We start from the raw sequence: 24,727 nt of genomic DNA, 5'->3' as shown, positions 1-24,727 counted from the left end.
CTGTAAAGAAAATCATATCAAGGGAGAATTTAGGCAGCGTGTTCGCTCTGAGCTGAGTGCATCCGATGTGTGTTACATCGAATATTATATCCTGAAAGCGAAAAAAGTACTATTGTCATATTGTTTGTGGTTGGTCTAGTATTTATTTCCAAAAGGTTGATGAAATAAGATTTTGAGGTTATGTGAATGAATGAATGAACTTGGATCTCTCTTTGATAAAAGTGGCATTTGTACTGTAAGTATGTGGTGACACCATAAACTGTGAATAAAGATGGACGACGTAGCTCCACTTCCTCCCACTATTCAGGGATACACACGCTGCCATTTTGTGCCAATGACGCTTTAATGAGCCAGAGTCTGAAGTATAGTTCATCATGGAATGGAGCGGTGGTATCGAGGCCCAGCCAATACACACGCTCGACCAATCAGGAGCTGCTGTCAATCATGGCATTTTGTTTAGTTTTTAAATGACCAAATAACTGATTAAACTTATCAGAAACATTTATAGGCCTACACATGCATGCACTAACCCGAACTACCTACAATAACAGACACTATCTTTAACATAGGCTACTTTGACTTTTTAGTTTGGTCTCTGTCCCGTCCACTAACATGGAGGAGTCAGGGTTTATGACCTGTACTGCAGCGAGCCACCAGGGCCCTCCCATTGTCCATCTTTACTACAGACGATGGTTAACACAGGTATTTGTCTGACGTGGTGAAGGAGGGATGTAAGTGAAGGACACAGCTGGTCCTGCATCATCTTCCAAACTGCTTTCCATTGGTCAGTTTCCAGGATACAAAGGGTTCTATGTCTTTCCCCAATCGTAATTAATGGAATCAATGTTTTAGGAAACGCTCTTATTCATTTTCATGCCAAGAGTTGATTTAGAAGAGATCGATACAACTCTCTGACTGTACTGTCCGCTGAATAGAAATACGAGCAGGACTATTTCTTGGCCTGAATCGGCGGCTGCTTGAAGTCTGCGGTTGCCAGGCAAATGGCGGCGTGCTCAGGATGTTTTGTTTTTTCACAGCCAAGAATGTCTGGCACGTACAACTCCTGGGCATAACACCCGTGAAACCACTACGTGTCGTTTTTTTAAAGCTTTGGTTATTGTGCCGACTAAACAAATGAGATGAAATGTATTAATTAGTTTGAGGTGGCACAAAGACTGTTAAAGTTTGTGAATGGGCCTGACTAACTTGTGAGAGCGATATCCATCTTCTCCTCCACCTGCCGACAGAAGGAGCTGATCTTAACCAGAACGGTTCGAAATACAGAATATTCTTAAACCTGACTGAAATGTTGACAATCCATCAAGGTTATAACTGTCCACCTTCCTTTCTCCACTGTTGCTCAGCTCGAACATGAAGGCCTCTGGTCATGGCAGTTTTGCTTCCATTTGATCTTCTGCCAAACATGTCTTTGCACACGTTGCTCACTGATTCGAATGTGACGGAGAGATATTTACAGCACGGCTTCCAAATTTATCTTTGCTTTTGTGCACATGAAAAATATTAATTGAAGTAGATTTACAGACTGAGGAAGAGATGGTTCTGGAGGCCTGGGGGACACACTGGCATGATGTTTGTCATGTGGTTGGCTGTGTGGATATGCTGTTTGGATTTAGTTCATGGTTTCACATCACGGTTTGGCCGAGGTGTTTCTGTGTGGAGTTTACATGTTCTCCACGAGTCTGCGTGTTTTTTCTATTGACACTCCAGCTTCCTCCCACATTCTAAAAATATGCAGCTTATTAACTCCACCAAGGAGGTTATGTGTTCACCCCCGTCCTTTTGTTTGTTTATAAACATGATTATGAACAGCAACGACTGGACACTGTCGTTACTGTTACTTTTTTTACTACTGTATTACCCCGTCTATAGTGTATTCATATTTATATATATTTATATTTTTATCCTGCTCATAGTCTATTCATCGTCCTTATATCTTACAATTCCTGTTAATACTGTAATATTCCATATATATTTCTACTGTACAGATCTTATTTATTTACATTTTCACTTTAATATGCACAATACTTTTTGCACTTCTGGTTAGACGCTAAACTGCATTTCGTTGTATAAGTACTTGTACTGTGCAATGACAATAAAGTTGAATCTAATCTAATCTAATCTAAAAATTATCATGAAACCTGGCGGACGGATGTGGTACGGATCACGGAAGAACCTATTCATTTATGTTGCGGGAACAATTTTCCCAAAGAGTAGTATGTGGATCTTCATGAAAACACATCTGGCACATTTAGAAGACTGATATCTATGAGAGTGTGACATGTTGGTGCGACTTGATTCAATTTAAAGGGACCATTTGTCCTTGGCAGTGGTTTTAGCTCTACAGAGCTCCAGGTGGTAGTGTGGTTCATGTGGACATTATGTCTGGACAGTTCTTGGTGTGTTTGGTGTGTTTGGTGGTGTGTGGACATGGACAGTTTTTGGAGTGGTTGGTGGTGTGTGGACATTATGTCTGGACAGTTCTTGGTGTGTTGGGTGGTGTGTGGATGGCGTGTGGCTAGCGTCTGGTTGCTGGTGTCAGCACGGCTCTGATCAGCTGTTGGCAGGCGGACGAGCGGGCGGTCTGTCCCTGCAACGGCACCCCGGGTCGAAAGCCGGTTTGAAGTTTAATGATGCCAGCTGCCAGCTCCGCCAGGCTGTGAGTGCTAACGAGCTGGCACTGGCGGCGGACTGGGCCTCGGCGGCAGCACCTGGAAATGTAGCACACGTTTCAGGGGGGCGGGGCTCCACCGGGGCTGTGGAGGGGCCTGCTGGAGACCCAGGACGGCATCGAGAGGCCCGCATCTCTTTGAAGAGTGCCCCAATTTCCATATTTCATTACACACGGCTGACTGACAAGGCCCAGCCAGATGTTCTATTTTCAGCTATTTAAATTTTGACCTGCTTTCCTACCATGGATGCAAAAGGAAAAAAGAAAGAGATTTCATGGAAACACAGATGCCAGGGATGATGGGAACGTAGATCTGGCATCTCTGTTATCCCCGTCCTCGTGACGCGTCGGGGGAGTAATCACACATCAAATATTGCTCTTTAACTTTTCAATATCTCAACTGTTCTTTTTCATTACAGACATTTGTTTGACAGTCTGTCCTCAGGGCTCCACTGTCTTGCTCAAGGACACGTTAACAAGTCACTCTGCTTGTTCCGGGGATCAAACCTGAGGCCTTGTATTTATGAGACAGTCTCTAACCATCCAGCCGGGCCGCCGCAGAATTGGCTCCCAAAGTGAGTGATGCACGCTCTGAAAGCGCACATAAAGCACGCTCACACGGCCCCTCTGTCCCTGAGATATCGGGGATGATTAATTCCTGTGGTATTCCTGTTGAAATGGCTGTTAAATTGTAGCGTCCTTACTCAATCCCTCATGCAAAAATACATCGACAACCCTGACCTTTTTGTGCATCTGCTGCAAATGGCACTTTGTCATCCCGAGTGACCAAGCCCAAGGATCAATGTGGTTGCGTTGGAATAAAAACTTCCATGATGAACTTGCTGTCTGATTGGCTGTGCTCGCGCGTGTGTGTGTGCGCGTGTGTATGTGTGTGAGCTTAATGAGTTAAACAAGTTAAACTCTTGAAAGAGGAGGAAGTAGTGAGAAGTAAGGAGGGATACAAGAAAAAAGCTGGGGTGAATACACAGAAAGAACGAGTGGAGAACGGCTCTGAGTCAAACTCCAAATGGCAAAACATGAGAGGCACTCTCTCTGAGAGAAACAGAGGGAAGAAGGCTTTCGCTCATTATACTCACACACAGCTCACAGCAGGGGGCGGAAAGCGGTTTATTCCTTCAGCAAAGCGTCTGTGAGCGTGTGTGTGTGTGTCTGTGTGCGTGTGACTGACTGATATCAGAGAGGTAATTGAGAGGTAACCAAGGCAATCCAGAGGGAGATTTGAAACAGCGATCAATGAGAAATATCACTGTGCGTCTTTATGTGTGGCCACTGCAGACATGTTGAGTTTGTCTCTTCTGCGTGTTGAGTTAACAGAGAACACGCTAAAGAGTGTTTATCATCTGCATGTCTGACGTTTACACACTCGCAGCAGGAAGATACGGCGATATAATCTTTGAGTGTTTGGGTGATAAGAGGAGGAGCAGTTAAGTGGGGGAGATAAAACAGCTCCGAGTTTATGATGAGTTGTTTAGTCGCAGTTCAGTCGTGTTTTGTGAACACATCCTCCTCCTCTCTTGTGCCCCTGCTACTTTTCAATCTGCTAAAGTGCCAATGTGGTTCCCAGTATGGTTGTCGCGACCCCCTGGCAGGTCACATGGAGCTAGTGGGTGGGGGGGGGGGGGGGGGACTGTCACTCAGTAGAGTACATGTCCCTGCCAAGGTACAACAGTCCCCTGGGACTCCACATTACGATTTTTATTTGGATTGGCACAAAATTACAAGAGTGCACACCCTCATCAGTTGCATAAACATGTCAGATTTTTTTCTTCAAGATCCATGAATTATCCTCTGAGAAATGGAGCAAAAATATTGATTCTATATCTCACAATATTGGGGAAAAGGGGGGGTGGGGGGGTATTTGACGTTGCATCTTTTAGCCAATCAACTGTCTTGTATTTTGTGCCCACATGACAGAACATAACACATGATTGACAGAATCACTTGCAGCAGGTCAATTTACAGCACCACAAGAAACATTGCAACATGTGCACGTTGCTTTTTACAAACTAGTTCAAATCAATATATTTTATATGCTTGGAGCATACAGTGGGGGTCCCAAGTCTGTTGTATCTGTTCTTTGGGGGTCAGTGAAGTTTGGGAAACCTTGTGCAAACCACCAGTTTCTCTCAGTAACCAGGACAAGACGTGATTTCACAAGTGGAATAACCTTCCTTTGTCGAACAAGCCAAGTCAGTGAACTCTTTCAAAATCCTTTTATAAAGGCATCTTTTATTAAATGGCTTTCAATTCGATGCTTTATTCGGTTATCGGCATCGACTTGATCCCACTTGTAATTGCACTATTCTTTTCAAATCAGTGAGGTGCTTTGTAAACCAGTTAGAATTTATTAGTATTAATATTTATTATTAATTCTCCATTTATGGTATTAACATCTCTTTTAGTAGCATTTTTGGGAAAATATGCTATGTTAGTAATAATGGAGCAGGAGTCTCTGCACACACACACACACACACACACACACACACACACACCCACACACACACACACACACACACACACACACACACACACACATACACACACACACACACACACACACACACACACACACACACACCCCTGGCTCCTGGGCTGCTGGACCTTTGGCTTGACCTTTGGAAAGTAAATCTGAAGCGGGAGCGATCGCCTCGCGCCTCGGCCACATTATTTTCCCTCATTATTTTTCTCCCACTGTTACCTTTGCAGGTTGGCAGCAGAGAGGTGGATTCAACAGCAGGGGGTCAGGGGTCGCGAGGCGGAGGCTAAAGATGCAGGTCAGATTGGCTCTACAGTTGTGTTCGGCCCGTGTCCTCGGAGAATTCACCAGCACAAAAGCCATTTGAACTCTGACCCCTGCAGCTGTCTGTCAAAAGCTGACCCTAGGTGCTGACGCTTATCTTCCGTAATGATGAGCAGAGATCCACACACAGTCATAATGGAGCAGACAGCGACTGCTCAGCTTTAATGTCAAGTAACAAAACATTATACATGCGCGATGAAAATCTATCCTCTCTGCAGCGGCACAATTATCAACATCTCTACAACCGAATGAAAAGGCTGATTGACATCATGACTCTTAGATCATTGACAAAAATAGACTACTTCATTATCTCCTCTACAGAGCTAATGTTTCATTCACTTTTTGTCTGCCTGTCATTAGGATGAGACAAAAACTACTGAACAGAGGGGTGGGGTCTCGGCCAGGAAAGAACCCGATATCTTTTAGAGGACATTCAGTAAATGTAGCCGACAGGGATACATTTATTTTTCACTTTCTTAAAGAGTTTGTGAACTTCTAAAAGAATGATACCAAGATCTTTATTAAAAATCGGGCATATTTAAGGGACTGGTTTTTATGAGTGGTGGTTTAGGTTGAGTGAATCTAAATGACTGTTGGGCCTGATGGCGTAGGCATGTGCTCTTCTGAGTTTCAGCCTATTCTTGATATTTGGATTCTAAATGTATTGGCCAAACATTGTCGTCCCCTTTTCCAGTATCTCAATTATTTTGTCATGACATAATGTTAAGACATTCATGGTTTTCCAGAGGTTGTTTTTTTAACAGTCAGTAGCAGTACTTTCTTACAAATGGACAGCAATATTTCAACATTAACCGATTAAGACAATAGTCTGAATAATACACTGTCTTGTAGACAGCATATTCTGATTACCTCAACCAGAATAAGGTCACACTCACAATAAGCAAGGATTGAATAAAGACATGTGGACTATTCTGACTTTAGTCACATTATGTAGACATGTACAATATGTCTTGATCACATGATGTCATATTGGGAGATATCACAGCATTGTGAGAAATGTGCAGGAGTTACCATCTGCTTGAAGTCAGACTACATTCTGTAAACGGAAATGTGTATTTTATTAGCGATGCATGTAAACATCATAATCGAGATGTCTTATTCAGAATAAGGTTGATTTATTGCCATCCATGTTAATAGTCACTGATGTAAAAAATGTCAATATCGTAAAAATTATTTCACAGCACTCAGCACTTAATGTACTGTTCAGACTCTTCCTGTAAAACTGTAAATGTCTGCAGCTTCCAAATCAGATGCTTTATTTAGAAATTTAACTGTTCGTTTGTGATTTCAGTTGATGAACATATTTTATAAAAACCCTGAAATATTTTAGGCTATTTTGCCCTCTTAGGAGAATACATTTGATACAAAAACAGCCTAATAAAACCTTACCAAACAGTGGCAGCATTAAGGTTGTAGTCATGGTATTTTTTGCTTTTTCCCCACCAACCATTCAGCTGCCAGTGTCTGCTGTACAGCCCCTTCTTTTAATTTAGCCTCCGTTCATCTGAACATCACAGGTTACATCCAAAAATCAAGGAGCTTATCTAAAGAAATGGCATTTGTGGTGCTACTTTCATTTTTTTTAATGTGTTTGAACCAGTAGTTATATTGGTCTGGGCTGAGTGCTCAGGGTGAACACGCTGAAATTATCGCAATGTTCCAAAAATGAAGCAATGTCACATACTGTGCCAGAAGTTAATTTTCATTTCTCCAGCTGAAAAGGAGAAAGAACAAGACACGTGTAGCACGTTCCAGCAGTGGAGCGACTGGGTGAAGATTAAGACGTGGGCTTCTATTCAAATACGAAGGTCTCCTTGACATTTTCCTGTGCTGCGTCGGCTGCTCATCCATGCCACATTTCTCCAAACTGCAGATGGAAAAGCGCGACCTGTTGACATTTACAAACTCATCTGGCTGAGAGCGATGGCATTCTATAAAGGGAAACACCTCCAAATATCCACCTCACAGTGCTGGCTCCACCGCCTTGTGCTACACGTGAACATGTTATTGCTTCAAAGCAAACAGCAGTCAACCTTTGCAGGGAGTGATGTGTTCTATCTCAGTCTTTTCCTTTTAAAGTATACGACTACAGCTTCTCCTTTGCGCCTCCAAGACTATGCAGAAGCAGCACAGGGTGAGCAGTAAGCCTATTAACGCTTCTCTGCAGCTTCAAGGTTGCCACCAGAGGGAGCTTTCTGCTCACTCGTGACCAGGGTAAAGTCTGCCCATGCCATGCCGATAAGGTTCTGGACAGCAGCCAAGAATAGTGTGGCACACAAGTCACCAGCGGTTGGGTTTACGGCAGGACGAAGGTGAAATGAGGTGAAAGCAAAACCCAAACAGCAACAGCAGAGCAGGACTGTAAACAGAGTGAGCTGAGGGACCATGCAAATGAATACACAATACACACTTGTGACCTTGCAAATTAACAAAAACATGACTCGGGATCAAGGCCACTGAAAACATAAGTGCCGACAAATAAGACCACAATAAATGAAGCGCTTTTCTCTGTATGAAGGAGAAAAGACTCATTCGCTTTATTGAGAGCGACTGACAGTGACAAACAAGAGAAAGGATTTCAAAAAAAGCCAATGGGATGCAATGAAGAAGTTAAATATGAAATCATTGTGCGGGTTTAGCCTCTGCATCCCCAAAGGTTTCCAGAGAAAGTCCAAAACGGGGCTGTGCGGTGGATCATCCCAACTTTGTGCCTTTGGTCCGGCAGATGTGACTCTTTAGAAATCGGGACCCTCCTTCTTCAGCTTGCTGTAGTCAATGCCGACGGCGTAAAACTGAGAACACAAACAATTTTTAGCTCGAGGGCCAAACACAGATATTTCACATAAGAATAGAGTTCAGGTGACTTGGCCCAGCATGATGCCTAACATGTTAGAGAATCATTCTATATCAAAAGACAGGAGAGATCAAGTGTCTCGTAGTAACTCCTATTGCTGTGGTTAAAGAGTGACCAGTAAATGACTTCAGCAGATGTATTACCACAAGGCAGAGTTAACCAGATTACATAATTCGATTAATCAAACTGAAGGAAGAATCCAAAGCTCAGCATTAAGTCTGGCAAAGATCCATACTACGATCCCTAAGTATAACTGCCTGTGTGTAACTACTCCTTCAGTGACCACTCGGCAGAAACAGGACTTCAGGTGAAACCCACCTTGTACTGGTAAGTGGGGGCCAGTTTGTTCCAGGGCTCTGGGTTGTTCTTGCGATCCCAGCTGCAGAGGACAAAATACATTAAAAACACAATCTGCAGAGACAGTGTGACATTTTTATACATCACACAACTTCATACTGATCCCTGAACACTCAGGAATAAAAGGTAAATATGAGATCATGTGTGTTGAGGGTCATTACCAGACATCTGGGTTTCTCAGAGCCAGACGAGCCAGGTACGACGCGGACATGACGACTCCTCCACCGATGAAGATGAAGAGGGGGATGAGCTGGAAGTGACACACATGATGGTGAGAGATGTTGTTAAACTTCAGGACAGATCAGCACAGCTCTGTATGAGTGAGCACAGAGAGACACTAACAACACTGCGGTCACCCACAAAACACAAGGTCGAAATTAAACTGAATCTACTCAGTCTGCTTTAAATAAGTTAAAAACTCAGGTTGTTTCTGTAGCTTCCTGCCGCTTGCTAACGACCCCCAGTCAAGCTAGTAGCTGCTAGTTCCAGCGCAGATGAGCTTCCGTGGTCAAACTTCAACCGTCAAAACGTGACCTGATTTGACTCCAGAGCATCAACTGCCTTAAGTCAACACACGTGTGAGGTCTGGGAAATGTTTATTCATCCACATCTGTGAGAGACCAACAGTAAACACGAAACATCTCCGAACGATTTACACGATTTCTCAAAGTCAGAGCGGTCAAACTCGGAGCGCGACTAGCTAGCCGATGCTAACTAGGCTAAGCTAGGTTCGCCGGACGAATTCCCAGATGTTTGAAGAAGCAAAGCCTCAAACCCGAGTGTTTAAGGGAGAGAAGTGGAGTTTACTCACAGCTGGATGGCTGCTCAGCTGCTTGCGGACCGTGCCGATCATTTTGAACGCGTGAGAAGTCCGAGTTCGTACAGAAATAACCGTAATACCACCAGTGGCGTCGACACCGTGCGCTATTTGACGTCAGAGGCCGAGGGAAGAAAGTAGGAAGCTTCGAATAGTGCCTGCGAGACTGTCAAAAAATACATCACTTATTAATTCATATGCGGTGTTTATCATGTATATTTGACTAACTATATGTAAAAAAGCGGAGTTATTTCAACTGGTTTCATCAAAATGTGCCCGTTTTATTTTAAGCCTGTATTTCCTTAAAATATTTTATTCTGGCAGTTATTTTTAATGTCGCTATATTCACCTGCTTTCGACCCAAAACAAAACCAAATCCACCCAAATACAAATACTGCACATTTTCTATATTCTTCTCATTAATTAATGTGTCGAATATTTAATGTACTGTGTGTATTCGATCCTGTTTCATATACTGTTACTACACTTATAGTAATTATTTACTACTGTAGTACAGATTATATAAATGTTCTTAATAATATATATAAGTGGTGGATTTAATAATAAATGTTGTGGAGATAAGATCACCTTAACTGACCCTGTTTCTTGGATCATTGAGTGATCTGTCTGTCTCAATATTGCAGCAGGTGGCGCTGCTGTCCTTTCATCATTTTTAATTCTCACGTCTAAAAGATCTGATCTTATTCCACCAGTTATATAGCTACGTGGGGAAATATAAGCATTTATAAATTCAATGTTTTTATTTTAAATACGTTGGTTTTATCAGCCAACACCAGTAGAGGAATACATTCAACAATCCTCAGTAAGTAAACAAATCATTAGGATACTTCCAGACAACTTTCCTTCAGCAAAAGTACTAGCTGTATTTGCATCAAGATATACTTCAAGTGCCAAAAGTAAATGCATTTAGCTTTTGTGAACAAGAGAGCTTAGAATTTAATTGTACCCAAGTATGATGAAAATAAAGCTCTTCCTGATTTCTACATTAACTATGTACAATGGCCCATTATAGATAAACATATATTATTACATTAAAATTATTGAAGCATTAACGTTGAAACTGGTAAAGGTCTTAACTACTTTATGGTGCTTACTTGACAATATTGCAGTTTTACAAATCTTAAGAATCTGTACCTGCAAAGTAACTCATGTTGTCAAATAAATAAACTGGAAAGAAATTTCCCCTCCGAACTGCAATAGAGTGGAGGCATAAAGTACCCAAATAGAAATACACAAGTTATACTTGTACTCAAAATTAAGTAGTCTTGAAGTAAATGTATATGGTTGCTTTTCCCAGATATGATTACTTAAAAGAGAGTTTAAGATATAGTATTAAGATGGATGTTAGTTCCTTATTTTATCCTAAGGATGCTCACTGGTGTGAAACAATGAAGTAAAGTCGGTGGAATAACAAGAAAAGGACCACGAAATCATATCACAATATTCCTTTTATGGCAAGTGATTTTCCACTTGTAGAAAATAAAAGTAAAAACAATTCAATAGTAAGATTGGACGTAACACAACAGGCCGCGTACAATCGTTCATTATTTATAAATTGCATGGAACTTGGCTAATTGTTTGCCAAGAAATAAACAGGATGTGATAATCAAGCAACAATTTGTAAATCAACCCTTATATGGTGGTAAGTTAAATGCTGAAATTCTTAGGCTTTGTTTGGTTCAACTTCCATTCGAGGGAGGCGAGCTGGTTTCAGAAACATTAAAAGATTTGTCTCAATGGAGCAACTGTCAGCCAGTCCAAATTCTTCCACAAAACCGTCGTAGCTGGTGGTGCAAACACAATGTTAAGTGCTCATGGTAGCTCAGTCAGAACTTGATCCCTAGTTAAACTTTCTTTACAGTATAATCAACAGAACAGAAATATGGGAGTGAAAACTAAGACGACTTTTAAATACAGTTAATGTTAAAAAACCGTTGTAGTACTTGAACATATCATAGGCACAGTTTGCCTATACAGCATGTCTTTAGAAAATAAAGATACTGGCTCTTAAGTGTTTGCATTTCTTTTGCAATGTTTCGGTCTCTCTCTGCGTTCCAGATGTTTTAGTGTGTCGTCTTCCTTGGGCCCTTGCCAAATTTAGCATCAAATCCGAGACCTAAGGTGACACAACGGAAGATGTTATTCAGGAGCAAAGAAAAGTCTTGGCAGTTAAACACCCCTTACACCAACAGAATAATAAATCAAGTTAAAACATAAAAAAATACAAGCACTGGCATCTTCTCTGTGTCGGCATCACATTTACTGGCTTCCCTATTCTCAGTACATAATTTACCAGTCAACCCAATAGTTTGCGTGGAAAGCTTGAATAATCCCCAAATGGACCGAATAGTTTCTTACAATAAAGACATACAGTAACTATCTCTTGCTACAGTTCTTGATGGAATCAGCCTCATTTCTGCAAGTAATTGATAACATTAAAATCTCCCACCATTTTTATAGTGCTACACTGAATTAATGAGAAAAACGTGGGATTGTTTGTGTGCAGACGAGAGGGAATCAGGTGTTTATTCTCACCGAGGAAAACTAGGATGGTGCCGGCCCACTGCAGAGTAGACATGATGTTGCCGAACAGAATAACGGAGCCAAGGATTGTGAAGAACTTCCTCGTGGTGGTGACGAGGGAGCAGGTCAGAGGCCCGAAGTACACCACCGTCATAAAGATGAAGGTCTGGAAAAGGATTTAAAAAAAGGATTGTAGTTTGCATACACAATGTGAAGAAGCTGGTCTGACTGGATTTCCCCTTACAACTACACCCACCACATCTATAATGAAAAATTAATCTAGCGGGCTGCTGGAAATAGGTTGGGGAGACCCAGATGTCTTATGCAGAAGCGGTTTATTTATGGCCAGTGGATTGGGGATGAGAGTGATGAGCAATACAAGTTAACAGCGTGTACTACCACCCACCTCTGAAGGCTTTCCTTGCAGATGCATTGAAACCCAGATGTCCTCACATGACACAGACAATAGATAACAATTACACATGTATCACAGAGAGAGACTAACTGAGCATGAGACACAGATGTTGTTTGTTAGGGCTGTCTACCTTATCAGAAAGGTCATTACAGCCATCCTAGAAACAGATGTTAAATGATCGCTTACGTTAAATGATACGAGTGTGATCTGTGTGCAAAACTTGGCTAGTTAATATATAAGCTGCTTTTAGACATGCAATGAATAAATGCCATTAATTTTTCCTGAGAGGGGTGTAGGTGAGAACTCAAATGTTCAAGCCAGTTGATTTTTCCATAACTTTTTCCTCCAGTAACCTTGTAAACTGTCAGAGTGAGCCCAAGGGAGAATACAGGAGGAAAATACACATTTCTCAGGATGAAAGAGGAGCCATACATTTAGATGACGCCGACAAAGATGTCAACTTGGAAGGATTAGATACAAGAGCTTTTTGTAGTAAGGGCTGATGCCGGTGTCAATTGTTGTGAACACGTCTGACCGAGTCTCCTGCCGTGTTCGTCTTATAGGACCAGCAAACACCCGGAAATGCCCAGAAATTTGGCTTTGGGGATTTTTTCCTGAAAACCGCCATAAGCTGCTCTAAGACATGCACTGAACTCCGGAGAAAACAGCTTTTCAGACCTAATGGCCTAATACACAGATAAAAAAAAAATGTCTGACAACTTCAGATTTTCCACCCACCTGCCCTAAAGCACTGGTGAGTCCAAACAGGAGAATACTGTAGAAGATGCTGGGGTGACGTTCAGTGAAACTCAGGAAATCCCAGATCTCCCCGGTCCACAACACAGCTGAGAGCAGAGAGGAAGAAAAAAGCAGCGGGAGAAGGAGAAGAAAATACCATTAATGTAATTTTAAAAACATAACTCAGTCTCCTCTGTTTTGGTTGCTTCGTGGTCGCCCTGTCCTTGACACTGATGTGCTGAGAAATTCAAACCAGTGTTTATAACTTATAATGTGGCCACATGGCACCACCATGTGGCCTACTACAGTAATAGCAGTTAGATGAAGCTTTGGTGTGGGGGTGTCATGGAATCATGGGAGTAGTAATAAGAACCTTTATATCTTGGGAGATACACTTCAAAGCTGTGAAGTGCAGATAATAATAAAGGCAGCAGGAGAGCACCTGACTATGGGCAGATTTCACAGAGTAAAACTTAAGACCTTTTGCAAGTAGTTTAATAAAACCTCAAACTGAATCTGAGACTTCCTAAAAAACAAAAAGTGTATTTTGTTTAATGGGATACGACCTATGAAAGTGGGGAGCAGACTTTCAGGCGGGATGGAAACACACTGGCAGATAACAGCCAATTATTTTGTTTTAAGAATGATAGAAGTCCCTCCGTTTTCATATTGGCTTTGACCTTTTGATCTTTATCACACAGCCCATTAGTGCCTAACCTCAGACAGCCCCTCATTATATCACATTTGTTTTATGTGCCTTAATCTCAGGCATATTATAGCAGCCTCCATATAGACCCGAGGTCTTTGAGGTTCAGAATTTCTTATCTATAAAGATAATGCTCAAAACTTTGCCTTGACTGAATTAATTGAGTTTTTCCTCCTGAGAGAAGTGTTCACCTTTTCTTCAAGAGCCTCTAACGCAGCGGTGATTGCTTTTTGTCTGGGTCCTTCACTTATTATTCGAATTGTCATTAGTTACATAGCAGTTATTGGTCCCGGGAGCTTTTGTAAGGATTTATTGTGATGTTATAAAATCAACACTAACTAATAATTTCATCTTCTGAAAATAAACCACATCACTCAGACAGCCAGGTTATAACTCTGCTGTTAATACCTAAATACAAGTTGTAGTTTGCTGAGTGGAAAAGTTTCCCAGCATAGTGATAAAATAAGACACTGAACTATATCTACCTCCACCAAGGAGGTTATGTTTTCATCTGCGTTTGTTTATTTGTTAGTTAGCACGATTACACAAAAACCTCTGGACGGATACGACGTGGTTACAACTTGGCAGAATGTAGTATTATGCCGTTACCACACCGGTGAAATGTGAATACCCTCTGCATTGGTTTAATTATTTTTTGTTTCATCATTTTATAGGTTCATTCATACAGAATCGGTAAAGCAACACATGCTCTCTTTTTTCCAAAGGGGAAGCTCTGCAGCGACATGTGTATTGCACCAGTGCTTGTGTTTAATTCTGCACTGAATCCCACCAAGGTGAATTTGCTCATAAGTTTTTTCCTCTCTGGCTGTCAGTCAGATTAGCCTGGTTTGGTTGGAATAAAACACCACATGCTCCGGATTCTAACTCGCACATAAGTCACACTAGAGTTTGACGGAGAGACACTTGGGCTTACTCACCTAGTCCCAGCACCAGAGTGGACCACATGTTGATGTTCAGCATCATGTGGTTGGCACTCGACTGGAAGCGAGACCTCATGTGGTCCTGGGCCACACCGGTCAAACCGTCCAATGTCAATGAGACCAGCTATGACGCACAAAAACACGCCATGAGACAAATGTCATGGAAATGTCACAGTAGTCGTGGATACAGTGAGAGGACGAGGATAGATCTGAACAGTAAATGTGTTAGGAGTGAAATGCGTGCACTATAAAGCCATGTGGTCTCACAAGCAGAATCTCTCCAAAGCCAAACGCGTGATCATCTGCCACAGCTGAGCTCTTGTTGGGTTTGTAGAGGAACAGAGCGACGCCGCTCACGATCAGCAGCACACACAGGTACTTAGCCAGCGGGTACTTCTTCCTCAGTATCGTAACCCCAAGGATCATCACTGAAACAACACAACACCAACATGACTGATCACTTTAAGCTGTGCATACTAATGTTACATACATGTGGTGTGAGCTAATCTTAGCCTGGATACAATGTCAGGCCTGAGAGTGGAACATATGGATAGTGGGGGGGGGAAAAAAGGCATGCGTGTGAGTATAATAAGAGATAACCGTCATGTACAAACAGAACATACTCTGCCCAGCAACAACTGTGTGCTGTGAAAATAATCTGTTTACTCTGTGTGTCCCAGGTCATTTATTGTGTGTCAAGTGCCATCGACACACAGCTACTTAACTTTGTACATTATGGAAGTCAATATTGAAACATAATGGAGAAGCCTGATATTTGCAGTGTCTGCTGAGTTAGCAGGAACAAACAAGCATGTCAAAAGTACAATTTGTACAGAATGACACCGTTTATCTCTAGATTGTCATTTATGACAGAGGAAAGGAAAACGCCTCAAGAAGAAATGCTTTTTCATTATTGTTGAAGAATGTCTGACCATCCTCAAACATTACTATATATGCCACAATTTATTATGTATATAATGTATATTACACATTATATCTGTACACCATTGGGAGAATGGGGCCTGCTTCGTTCACTCTAATCAGTACCCAAGGGCAGGTTATAGATAAAGAACCAACTGACAGTACACTATGTCTACGTTGAGGGACTTTCATATCTAACTCAGATGCTCCATACAGAGAGGCATCACCTTTAACCCTTTTGCGCATAAATCACCAGTGGCAAGTCATAAGGACACAATGTGATTTGGGAATGCCTATTAAGGCTTAACTGTCCAATAAGATGCAAACACAAACATGTAACATAGAGAGTGACAGCAATTCTAGCCATTCATGGATGTGCTATTAGAATGGGTGACAAGTAGAGGAAGATATACTGGGAGGCTTTGGGCGACATCTTCAGACGTTGGGTTGTCAGCTGCTCATGTTATTCTGTTAGAGTTTGAATATTGTTCCACCTTCTGATCTCCTTGATGCATCAAGTCTACATTAAAACCTTCTGCATAAAACATCAGCTGCTGCCGGAGTTCTCCTTCGACCAGCTTCCAGAAAACTTCCATAATAATGATTACCTCAACCAAAGAGGTTATGTTTTTCTTTGCGTTTGTTTTTAAGTCTGTAAGGTAGCAGGACATTTTGATGTGGATCCTGTTCAGGGGTCAGAAGCAATAATTGTTTTCACTTTCTTAACATTGTTAGAAAGCACGTGTGTTAATTGCATAGAAAAATCCATGGATCTGGTGAATATGAATGTGTTTCCATGAGGAGACAGTTGGGCCTTGGTGAAGGTATGTGTTCTACTGAACGCAAATTATTTTCTTCCTTCACAAAACATAAACACAAGCCTAGATATTAATTTAATAGCACATTGTTTAGGTGACAGGAGGTGATATGTTGGTACAGGTAAACAGTTAGAATGCAAGATGTAACCCAAAGTGATAGTATCATATTTACCTGGTATGGGCTTGCAGGATTTTCCCAATACCTATCACAAGAAAAAGATGAGTGCCAAGAAATACCGATACAAAATCCCCCAAAATTAAATTAACTTTCCCCCCAAAAAGCAGACTCACCTGTGTGGGATAGTTAACATACTGAAGGGCAGAGTTACTGGACACCATGGCTCCCAGATAAGACAGGGAACACAGTATATAGAGCCAGTTCTCGGTGTGATCTTGTTTTGAAGGCTCAAAAACCTGGATCACTAATGAAAAAGAGAAACATGGGTTGAATAAAAGACATCATCTTATCCGTCTGTTTGTTTGTAAGAAAGATTACGCAAAAATTACACAACAGATAATGACTAAGCTTGATGGGAGGATGTGGTATGGGTCAGTAAACTTTCTTCTTCAAAATTGAGAGATATGGTGTGTTTCAACATTCTCATGGATATCCCAGGGAACACCTGGTGGATCTTGGTGGAAAGGAGATCGATGAGTGTGTGCAATGTGGTTGCACCTTGGTTGAATTTAAGAGACTGTTGGGCCTTGACAGGGGTTAACTTCATTCTAATGAGCGTTTGTCTCCCTTGTACAGTACATACTCACAGATCTTAGCAAACAGCGAATTGATGATGCACTGGATGAAGACCAATGTCCTCGCGAAAATGAACTTCTCCTTCTGTTCTCCTTCACCATAATCGCCTCGGGTGCTGGAGAAGTCAGAGAAACAACATTGTGTTGAGGTTGGCAATTCTCTGACAACGACTCTGAAATTGAACCCTTCACTGCCCCCAATGACATGAGGGGTGGATAGATTCAGACCCCGAGCAGTGAAAAGGCTGTGATGCATTGAATTACAACTGACAGGGTAGTGGTGACATTTACTCAGGGTGGTGTCTTGCTTAGTGTCTGTTTTCAGTTGTAGCCTATGGCCTCAGTGCAATTACATGAAAATAATTAACATGTGTCAATTGTTCCGGTTGTGAAAAGGCTGTTTACTCCCAGACTAACCAGTTTGAAACCTGACCTGTCCCCTTTCGTGACTTGGGGCCAACATACCATGCAGGTCTTCCCCCAGTAGTTGTCATGCAGTGAAGTTAGCCACACTCACAGTTCAGAGAATAACCACAGATATGATTTCTGATTATTAAAGTTGTATTGATCAAGACAGGAAGGGAAAAGCTTGTTTGGTCCTTACAGTAAAATAGATATTGCATGTGATGTATTGATCAAGCTAGGAAAGGTAATGCTTGTTTTGTTCATACAGTACAATAGATATTCCATGATGTAGAGAGGACTGACGTCTTTAAATGCTTCAGCTGCATCACATTTAAAAGCATCAATTAGAGAATGTCGCCCACTTTCGAATTACAATCTAAATCCGTTACATTGGCAGATTTGTGAATTGATTTGTGAGTTCGAGGTGGAACCGTTACTCACATGGTCTCTTGTAAGATTCCGTAATAAAAGTAACACACGAACACTCCGATGAAGCAGACGATGAAGCGTATCCGCATGTTGTCCCACAGCGAGGCGGGCTTCCCCGCTCCCTTCCCCGCCGCCATGCTGTCCTCCGCCGGCCCGGGTATGGAAACCGACACCGCTGCTCCCCCGCCGCCCCGCTCCACTATAGCCAGTGTCGCGAACCCGGAAATAGAGCGCTTGTTTTGTTTTCCCTATTAGCTCCGATAGCTTTTAGAAGCCGGGTGGTTTTCTGATGAATGTCACCACCAAGTTCTCTGCTGCACAGGGAGTGTTTTGTCCGAAGCTCTAGATTTCTGGAGGTTTCAAGTCATTATAGTTTATTTGGACTCGTCCTGCCTCTGAGCAGCAGACTCTCTGCTCCGGGACACATGTAACATCAGCAGCGTGTGACTCCCTCCCTCACCACGGACTGTCAGAGGATGTCAGGCCGCGTCTCCATTCAGAAATCAAACTTATATTTAGTGATAAAAAAAAGAGGAAGTCGCGTAAGGTAATAGGCTTTGTGAAAGGACCCCGAGGGTGGCCTCAGTGAAGCCTGACCCGTTACATTCAGCAATCATTCAACCGTGAACTCACACGCATTACTGTGTGTGTACTGTGACTTCGTGAAGCCAGTGTCAGATACACGATAAGAAGTACAAAGTATTTTTGTCAAACATGAGGCTTTAATTGTGCTTTATGATATGGCATTTTTAAGGACTAATATGAAAATATGTGAGGACCTTCCTTGAATATGTCGCGTTCCTTTTTGTCGTCTTAGGATGTGGATTGAATGCATTGGTCCATATTAGGCGCTGGAGATTCGCCCTCGGCCAATCAGAGGGCAGAGTTTGGGTGAAGAAGAAGGGAAAGGCGGTGCTTAGATTTAAAAACCACAAATCCACGTGTCAAAGGCGAAAATGACAACAAGACAAAGAAACAATAACTAAAGTGTTATAGAAAATATTTGAATGTCCAAAAAAATATATTTTATTTTCTGAACAAAAGCAAAAGCACACAAAACATTCTGAGCTGGTATCACCCTGAAAAGGGTACAAAAAAAAGAAATAGGTGCAATAATCAAGTTTGAGAAAACTCCGAGCTGACTTATAATACAAATTGTTTAATGCACCAGATTATTCTATTATGTTTTTACTGTAAGTTCAGTATTAAGAATCAGTGTTGCATAAGACGATGCTGACAAAGACAGTGTTTTATCTATTTGAACATATATCAAACAGGGAATTTAATATTGCGCCACAAGGTCCAACCACTGAGACCAAACAAAATATCAGTGTCACCCACTCTTAATATTATAGAGGTTGCAACAATTTAGAACAATGGCCACAGAGGCAAGTAAAGCTAGAGATGTTCCAGCATCAGAAAGGCCTCTGATACAACCAGAATTACCAGTTTGAGTATTGTCAAGTACGCAAACCTAAGTTCCCATCACTCTTTTTGTGCAGTTACCATTAGTTTCACCCAGATTAAACTGTTCTACTTAGCATTTGTCAGAGCCGGCTGAAATTTCAACAATTTGGCAATATTTCACATGGCAAGTAAAATGGCAACATGCAACATATGCAAGACTTCAGTTTCGAGGAGGGGGACAGGTGCATTATGTAAGTTGTTATTCTATTAAATGCACTGGTATGGGATGGTATTCTGTATGGGCTGATAGGTAATGTCCGGGTATCAGATTCGGCATTAGGAAGGGAAAAACGGTCTCAGAACATCTCTGAGTAAAGCTCATATCCTGCTTACAAAGCACCAACGTACAGAAGTCAGTTTCCTCAGTGAACAAAAACAGCTTCACCAGCCACATAAGTTCATTACAAAGATACAAAAATATAAATCTTGCTACAAATACATTTGTAGAAAAGTAGGCCACCGTAAACTATAGGCCAAACACATGGGAAGTAATACTCATGTCAACACGTGAGCTGAGCGTGGCTTCTTGTCTCTGGATTCACTCATGTTGGTATTAAAAATCCTCCCAGCAGACTGTAGTCTTTGTCTGAGCTGTTTGCACATAACAAAAAAGAAAAAAGGAAAAAGCCTCTGTGTTCCTAAAAATGTTTCTAGCATTTGCCAACATTTCCAGAGCTGAAGGCCTGCAGTCTAATCCTCAGCCCACATAGGAGAAAACTGTTTTACAAAACAAATCAACTGCCTATGAAGAAAACATCAGCTGAATCCAAACATCCTGTAGTTGGAAATAATCATTAAAGCAGCCAGAAGTATCATGGTCTCAAAGTCTCTTCTATTGATCACAGTGATCCTGTAACACCAGTGATGAGCCAAGTGATTTCATGTAAAGCACATCCAGTTTCTCCAGGTCCCCGCTGTATAGTGTGCTTTAGTCCTGAGATGATCTCCTCAGATGTGCACCTACTGCATGCCGAGGTGCCTGGTAGGAGACGCTTGTCCCGGGCAGCCGGTGACCGGAGACACCGACAAGCCCCGGAAGAGGAGGTCCATGGAGGGCAGGAGGGGCTTCAGGAGACTGACGGGGCAGAAAGCAGAGCCTCCGTGGGGAGTAAAGTTCACTTTGTTTGGGTCAGGGCAGGACGGCCAGAGGAGGGGCTCATCCAGACAAGCAGACCTGGAGGAGAGGAGACAGACAAGATGTTTCAGATTCCAGCTGACAACTTCTGTCACAATCTAAAACAGAAAATCAAGGAGGTAGACCCATAGATATATATAAAGACTAGATGTCTCGTCTGCGTTGCCGGCCAACGGAGCCGGACGTCACCACATGGCGGCCATCTTGCCAGAGGTTGCTCGCTCACCCATAACATTGTGTTGGTAGAGGTAAATAACCATAACTTGCTCAATTTTCAACCGATTTTGAAACGGTCTGGTTTGTTATAAACGTCAGAGATATAGTTATGACACTGCATAAATTATTACATTTTTACATTTCAATTAAGTTATTTTTTAGAAAATAACATAATTATTCATAAGTATGCAGTGTCATATCTACATCTCTGACGTTCATAACAAACCAGACCGTTTCAAAATCGGTTGAAAATTGAGCAAGTTATGGTTATTTACCTCTACCAACACAATGTTATGGGTGAGCGAGCAATCTCTGGCAAGATGGCCGCCATGTGGTGACATCCGGCTCCGTCGAACGAGACATCTAATCTATGGGTAGACCCGCTTTACACAGCCAAGCGATTTGAACTTCTCTCTTAATTCTCCCCATTTTGTTCACAAATTACTTTGTTCACATACAAGTGCAACGCTTTCCAGTTATGCTAACACGATCTACACATGATGCTTACATGGCCTCCTCGCACACTCGAACTCGCTCACAGCCTTCAGGTGGCTCGCGCTGGAAGCAGTAGGTTTTACTGGGCTGAGGGGAAGAGGAACAGGGCCGCAGCTGAGGAGGATCCAGTGCAAATGAAGGAAGCATTGAAGATGGAGAGGGACACAGAGACTCACTGTCCACCTCCTCTGTAGGGTCAGAAATATCCAAATACATTTAGTAATAACTCCTCAAACAGAAAAACTGAATTTGAAAGAATATAAAAAATAAATATAAAATCACAGAGTTGTCTTACCTGGCTCTCCGATGGGACAGGGAGACTGTGAGGGTGATAAAAGCAACGTGTTCAAGGTTTGAGGGGACGTTGAAGGCGAGAGAAGAGATGGATGGAGAGGACAGGGGGACTGACAGGGAGACAGGAGAGAGGAGTCCAGGGGCCCGGGGGAGGGCTCGCTCTGAGAGCCACTGCTGCACCTCTGGGCCGGGACAGGAGCCCTGTGGCCGTCTGGGATGTCCAAAACCTTTTTAAAAGGGAAACAAAATCAAAGAGTGAGGGAAGGAAATGGAGGTGCTCGATAAGTGAGAAATTCAGGATGAGTCAGAGAATAACCAATTAACATTTTTGTGCGAATCCAGATCGGGGAGAAGATTTAATTAACTTTCTTTAACATTGCAAGAATTCAACAATTTCACAAATTTCATAGGAAAAAACTCATGGAATTTGATGGAGAAAGATCAGGCACATAGAGGGGACTGATATAGGATTGTGTGAAATTTGGTGCAGCTGTACTGAACTTCAGGGGGCTGTTGGGCCTTGGCAGAGAGGTATAATTATTAGGTATTTAAAATATGTGTTGTAGGCATATTTCAGTGAGCCAACCTCAAGTTCATCGTCCGGTTTCTCAGACCCAAACACGTCTTCCAGCTCCAGGTTGAGACCTTCGACGCTGCATCTCAGTCGTGGGGCGAGTCTGTTCAGTGGCATCAGGGGCGTGGCCTGAAGAACACACAGAATACAGCAACAATGTAGACGATATTTAGATGTGACTGTGCACTTACGCGTGTCTTATGTGTCTTCTCCAAAAGAGTCAGTTCCATACGTCTATAGTGTTGGAATGTTACGATAGGATATTCTGGTCGTAAATAGTCTCTGTGTGACCTAACGGCTGTAACACAGGAGCTTTGATGACAGCCGATCCTAAGAAAAGCACCAGTGTTTTTTTATATCCCTGTCGCTAAGGGGCTCGGCCTGGTCTGCCTGTGACAGCCATTTAGGCATCTGTGGCAATTTTGAAAATGTGTGTCCTGTGTTTCTTTAACTCGCACATCCTCAAAAGGGAAAAAGAGCAGCTACCTGAGCGACGCCTGCTGCATGACCTGCTGGTGCGGGGGGGTGGGGGAGCCCGTGCCCCGCCGCTGAGGGAGGGGCATGGCGAGAGCGCTTCTGCAACTGGTGCCTCAGCTTGGCCACCTGAGGGCAGAGTGGAGAGGGAAACGAAACTAGAGGATTCATTCAGAAAAGGGAGAGGTTACTCCTTTCCCCCTCTGGGGCTGTTAGGGTTTCATGCTGCTAGTGGGAGGGCTGCAGAGTGAAGAGGCCTGAGAGCGAGTGAGAAACAAAGCTGCTGCAGTTATGGACCGAAACACTCACCTCTCTCAAGTGTTCCGCACTTCCCCACGACGCTGAGCGCTTGTGTCCGCCAGCACTTCTCCTTCCCTGGCTCTCCTCTGCCCAGGAACTTGGAGTCTTTAAAAAAGGACATTGTGAAGAATGCGGTTAGTTTTGTCAATCGAACCTTACGAGAGCCATGGCAGAAACAATCATTTTATGGAAGGAACTCTTTCATTTTCCTGTTCAACTCACTGAGCTCCAGTAAACACTAGAGCAGTGAAGTGGAGCCTCACAGCTGCTGTTGCACACCTGCCACACAACAGCTGTACAGAGGAAGGCAACAGGAAAACCACTCTGAGCTGGAAAAACAGCTCCACTTCCACAAACACACGAGAAAACATCCAAACCGCATCACTGCGCAGACCATAAACACAGTGCAACTATCAACAATCAACACGTTACCACACGTACAGGTATTCTGTAGAGGAAAAACACAAACACCCAACAACTTTCTTGTGCACTTGTTTTGCACGTCACTATTCTACAACTTCCTACAGTCACTCATGTGTCTGTACCGATTTCTTCACATGCACTCTTGATCTTCTACCAGTGGGAGTCTGGTTGGCCGCTGCAGGTTGCTGGTTGGGTGCAGGCGGCTGGAAGTTCATCCTGAGTTGACCAAACGGGAGCAGACACTCAGCAGTTTCTGGTGCCTCCGCCGCCTCCTCAGAGTCAACTGCTTCACACGCCTGAAAACAATCTGAGCCTCCACTCACCGGTGTCCATGACATTCATCAGCCAGCTTGCATTACGCTCAATCGTTTGGCTCTGGGGCTACGTCACAGCTCTACGTCCCCAGAAACGCAACCTGCTCTTTCACGCGGCCCCCCCAACAACTCAGAGAAATCTTTCTGGTGCAGTGGCTTCCCGCACGGAAACATCAACCCCATCCTCTACACTGTCCAGGCGACTCGTACCCAAGTCCATCGCAGCCGGGCTAAATGAGTCAGAACGCAGCACGAGTCAGTCGCACAGTGACGACGGTGTAGTGTTACAGCTGCCACCACCCCCCCCCATCATCCAGCACCAACAACCCCACCCTCCCCAAAACATGACCAGGGTATCACGGGACACAAGTCTATAAAAAGATTCAAAGGTAGCAGAGCATTTGGTCTGCATGGCTAATGTTTCCAACTTTGGCAATTTGTTAACGTTCACACGGCCTGCTTGCAATGTGGACACAACATCAATAATAAGAGCTGCACATAAGTTAGATCTTTATTATCTATTCATCTATAGTTCTATTTTGAGTTTTTATGAAGTAGGCCAAGGTCAAATCTTCCAACTGCTTGGTTTGTGCTACGAGTGGTGGAAAATGTAAAGATGTTCAACTTAAACACATAAAACCAGAAAAATATTTAAAGATCTGAAAGTGAAAATATTTTATTTCTTAACTAATATTGGATGGATTGTCGTAGAATTTTGAACAGACAGGATAAAAGCGACTAATGTAGGTGATTCCGACTTTCCTCCGATACCAATTCTCATTCATGTTGGTTAATTAACTTTGCCA

The 24,727-nt window shown here is 42.7% G+C and overlaps 3 protein-coding genes across 4 annotated transcripts in view; all 3 read right to left on the bottom strand.

The window, feature by feature from the left end:
- Positions 1-8,025: 8,025 nt before the first annotated feature.
- On the bottom strand, positions 8,026-9,682 carry ndufa4a (NDUFA4 mitochondrial complex associated a). Its single transcript, XM_061089691.1, has 4 exons — positions 9,554-9,682; positions 8,904-8,992; positions 8,704-8,764; positions 8,026-8,323 (listed from the first exon to the last, which is right to left on the bottom strand). The coding sequence occupies exons 1-4, from the start codon at positions 9,593-9,595 to the stop codon at positions 8,267-8,269; spliced, it is 249 nt and encodes an 82-aa protein (XP_060945674.1). The 5' UTR covers positions 9,596-9,682; the 3' UTR covers positions 8,026-8,266.
- A 1,328-nt stretch (positions 9,683-11,010) lies between these two features.
- slc35b1 (solute carrier family 35 member B1) lies at positions 11,011-18,768 on the bottom strand. Its single transcript, XM_061089707.1, has 9 exons — positions 18,242-18,768; positions 17,408-17,511; positions 16,934-17,064; positions 16,815-16,845; positions 15,171-15,331; positions 14,901-15,027; positions 13,257-13,363; positions 12,116-12,269; positions 11,011-11,696 (listed from the first exon to the last, which is right to left on the bottom strand). The coding sequence occupies exons 1-9, from the start codon at positions 18,364-18,366 to the stop codon at positions 11,644-11,646; spliced, it is 993 nt and encodes a 330-aa protein (XP_060945690.1). The 5' UTR covers positions 18,367-18,768; the 3' UTR covers positions 11,011-11,643.
- A 463-nt stretch (positions 18,769-19,231) lies between these two features.
- fam117aa (family with sequence similarity 117 member Aa) overlaps positions 19,232-24,727 on the bottom strand; it is a 9,636-nt gene continuing 4,140 nt past the window's right edge. Inside the window, exons 3-8 of one of the 2 annotated variants that reach the window (XM_061089559.1) lie at positions 23,194-23,289; positions 22,897-23,013; positions 22,423-22,539; positions 21,838-22,063; positions 21,556-21,730; positions 19,232-20,870 (exon numbers count right to left, since the gene is read on the bottom strand). In XM_061089559.1, coding sequence (XP_060945542.1) covers positions 20,657-20,870; positions 21,556-21,730; positions 21,838-22,063; positions 22,423-22,539; positions 22,897-23,013; positions 23,194-23,289 — 945 coding nt within the window. In that variant the 3' untranslated portion in view covers positions 19,232-20,656. The remainder of the gene's footprint in view (positions 20,871-21,555; positions 21,731-21,837; positions 22,064-22,422; positions 22,540-22,896; positions 23,014-23,193; positions 23,290-24,727) is intronic. The other variant, XM_061089560.1, reaches the window with a different exon arrangement.

This window comes from Limanda limanda, chromosome 17, assembly GCF_963576545.1.
Source record: "Limanda limanda chromosome 17, fLimLim1.1, whole genome shotgun sequence".
Taxonomy (NCBI): Eukaryota; Metazoa; Chordata; class Actinopteri; order Pleuronectiformes; family Pleuronectidae; genus Limanda; species Limanda limanda.
Note: the sequence above shows the minus strand (reverse complement) of the source record. Positions and strands in the feature narration are given on the sequence as shown.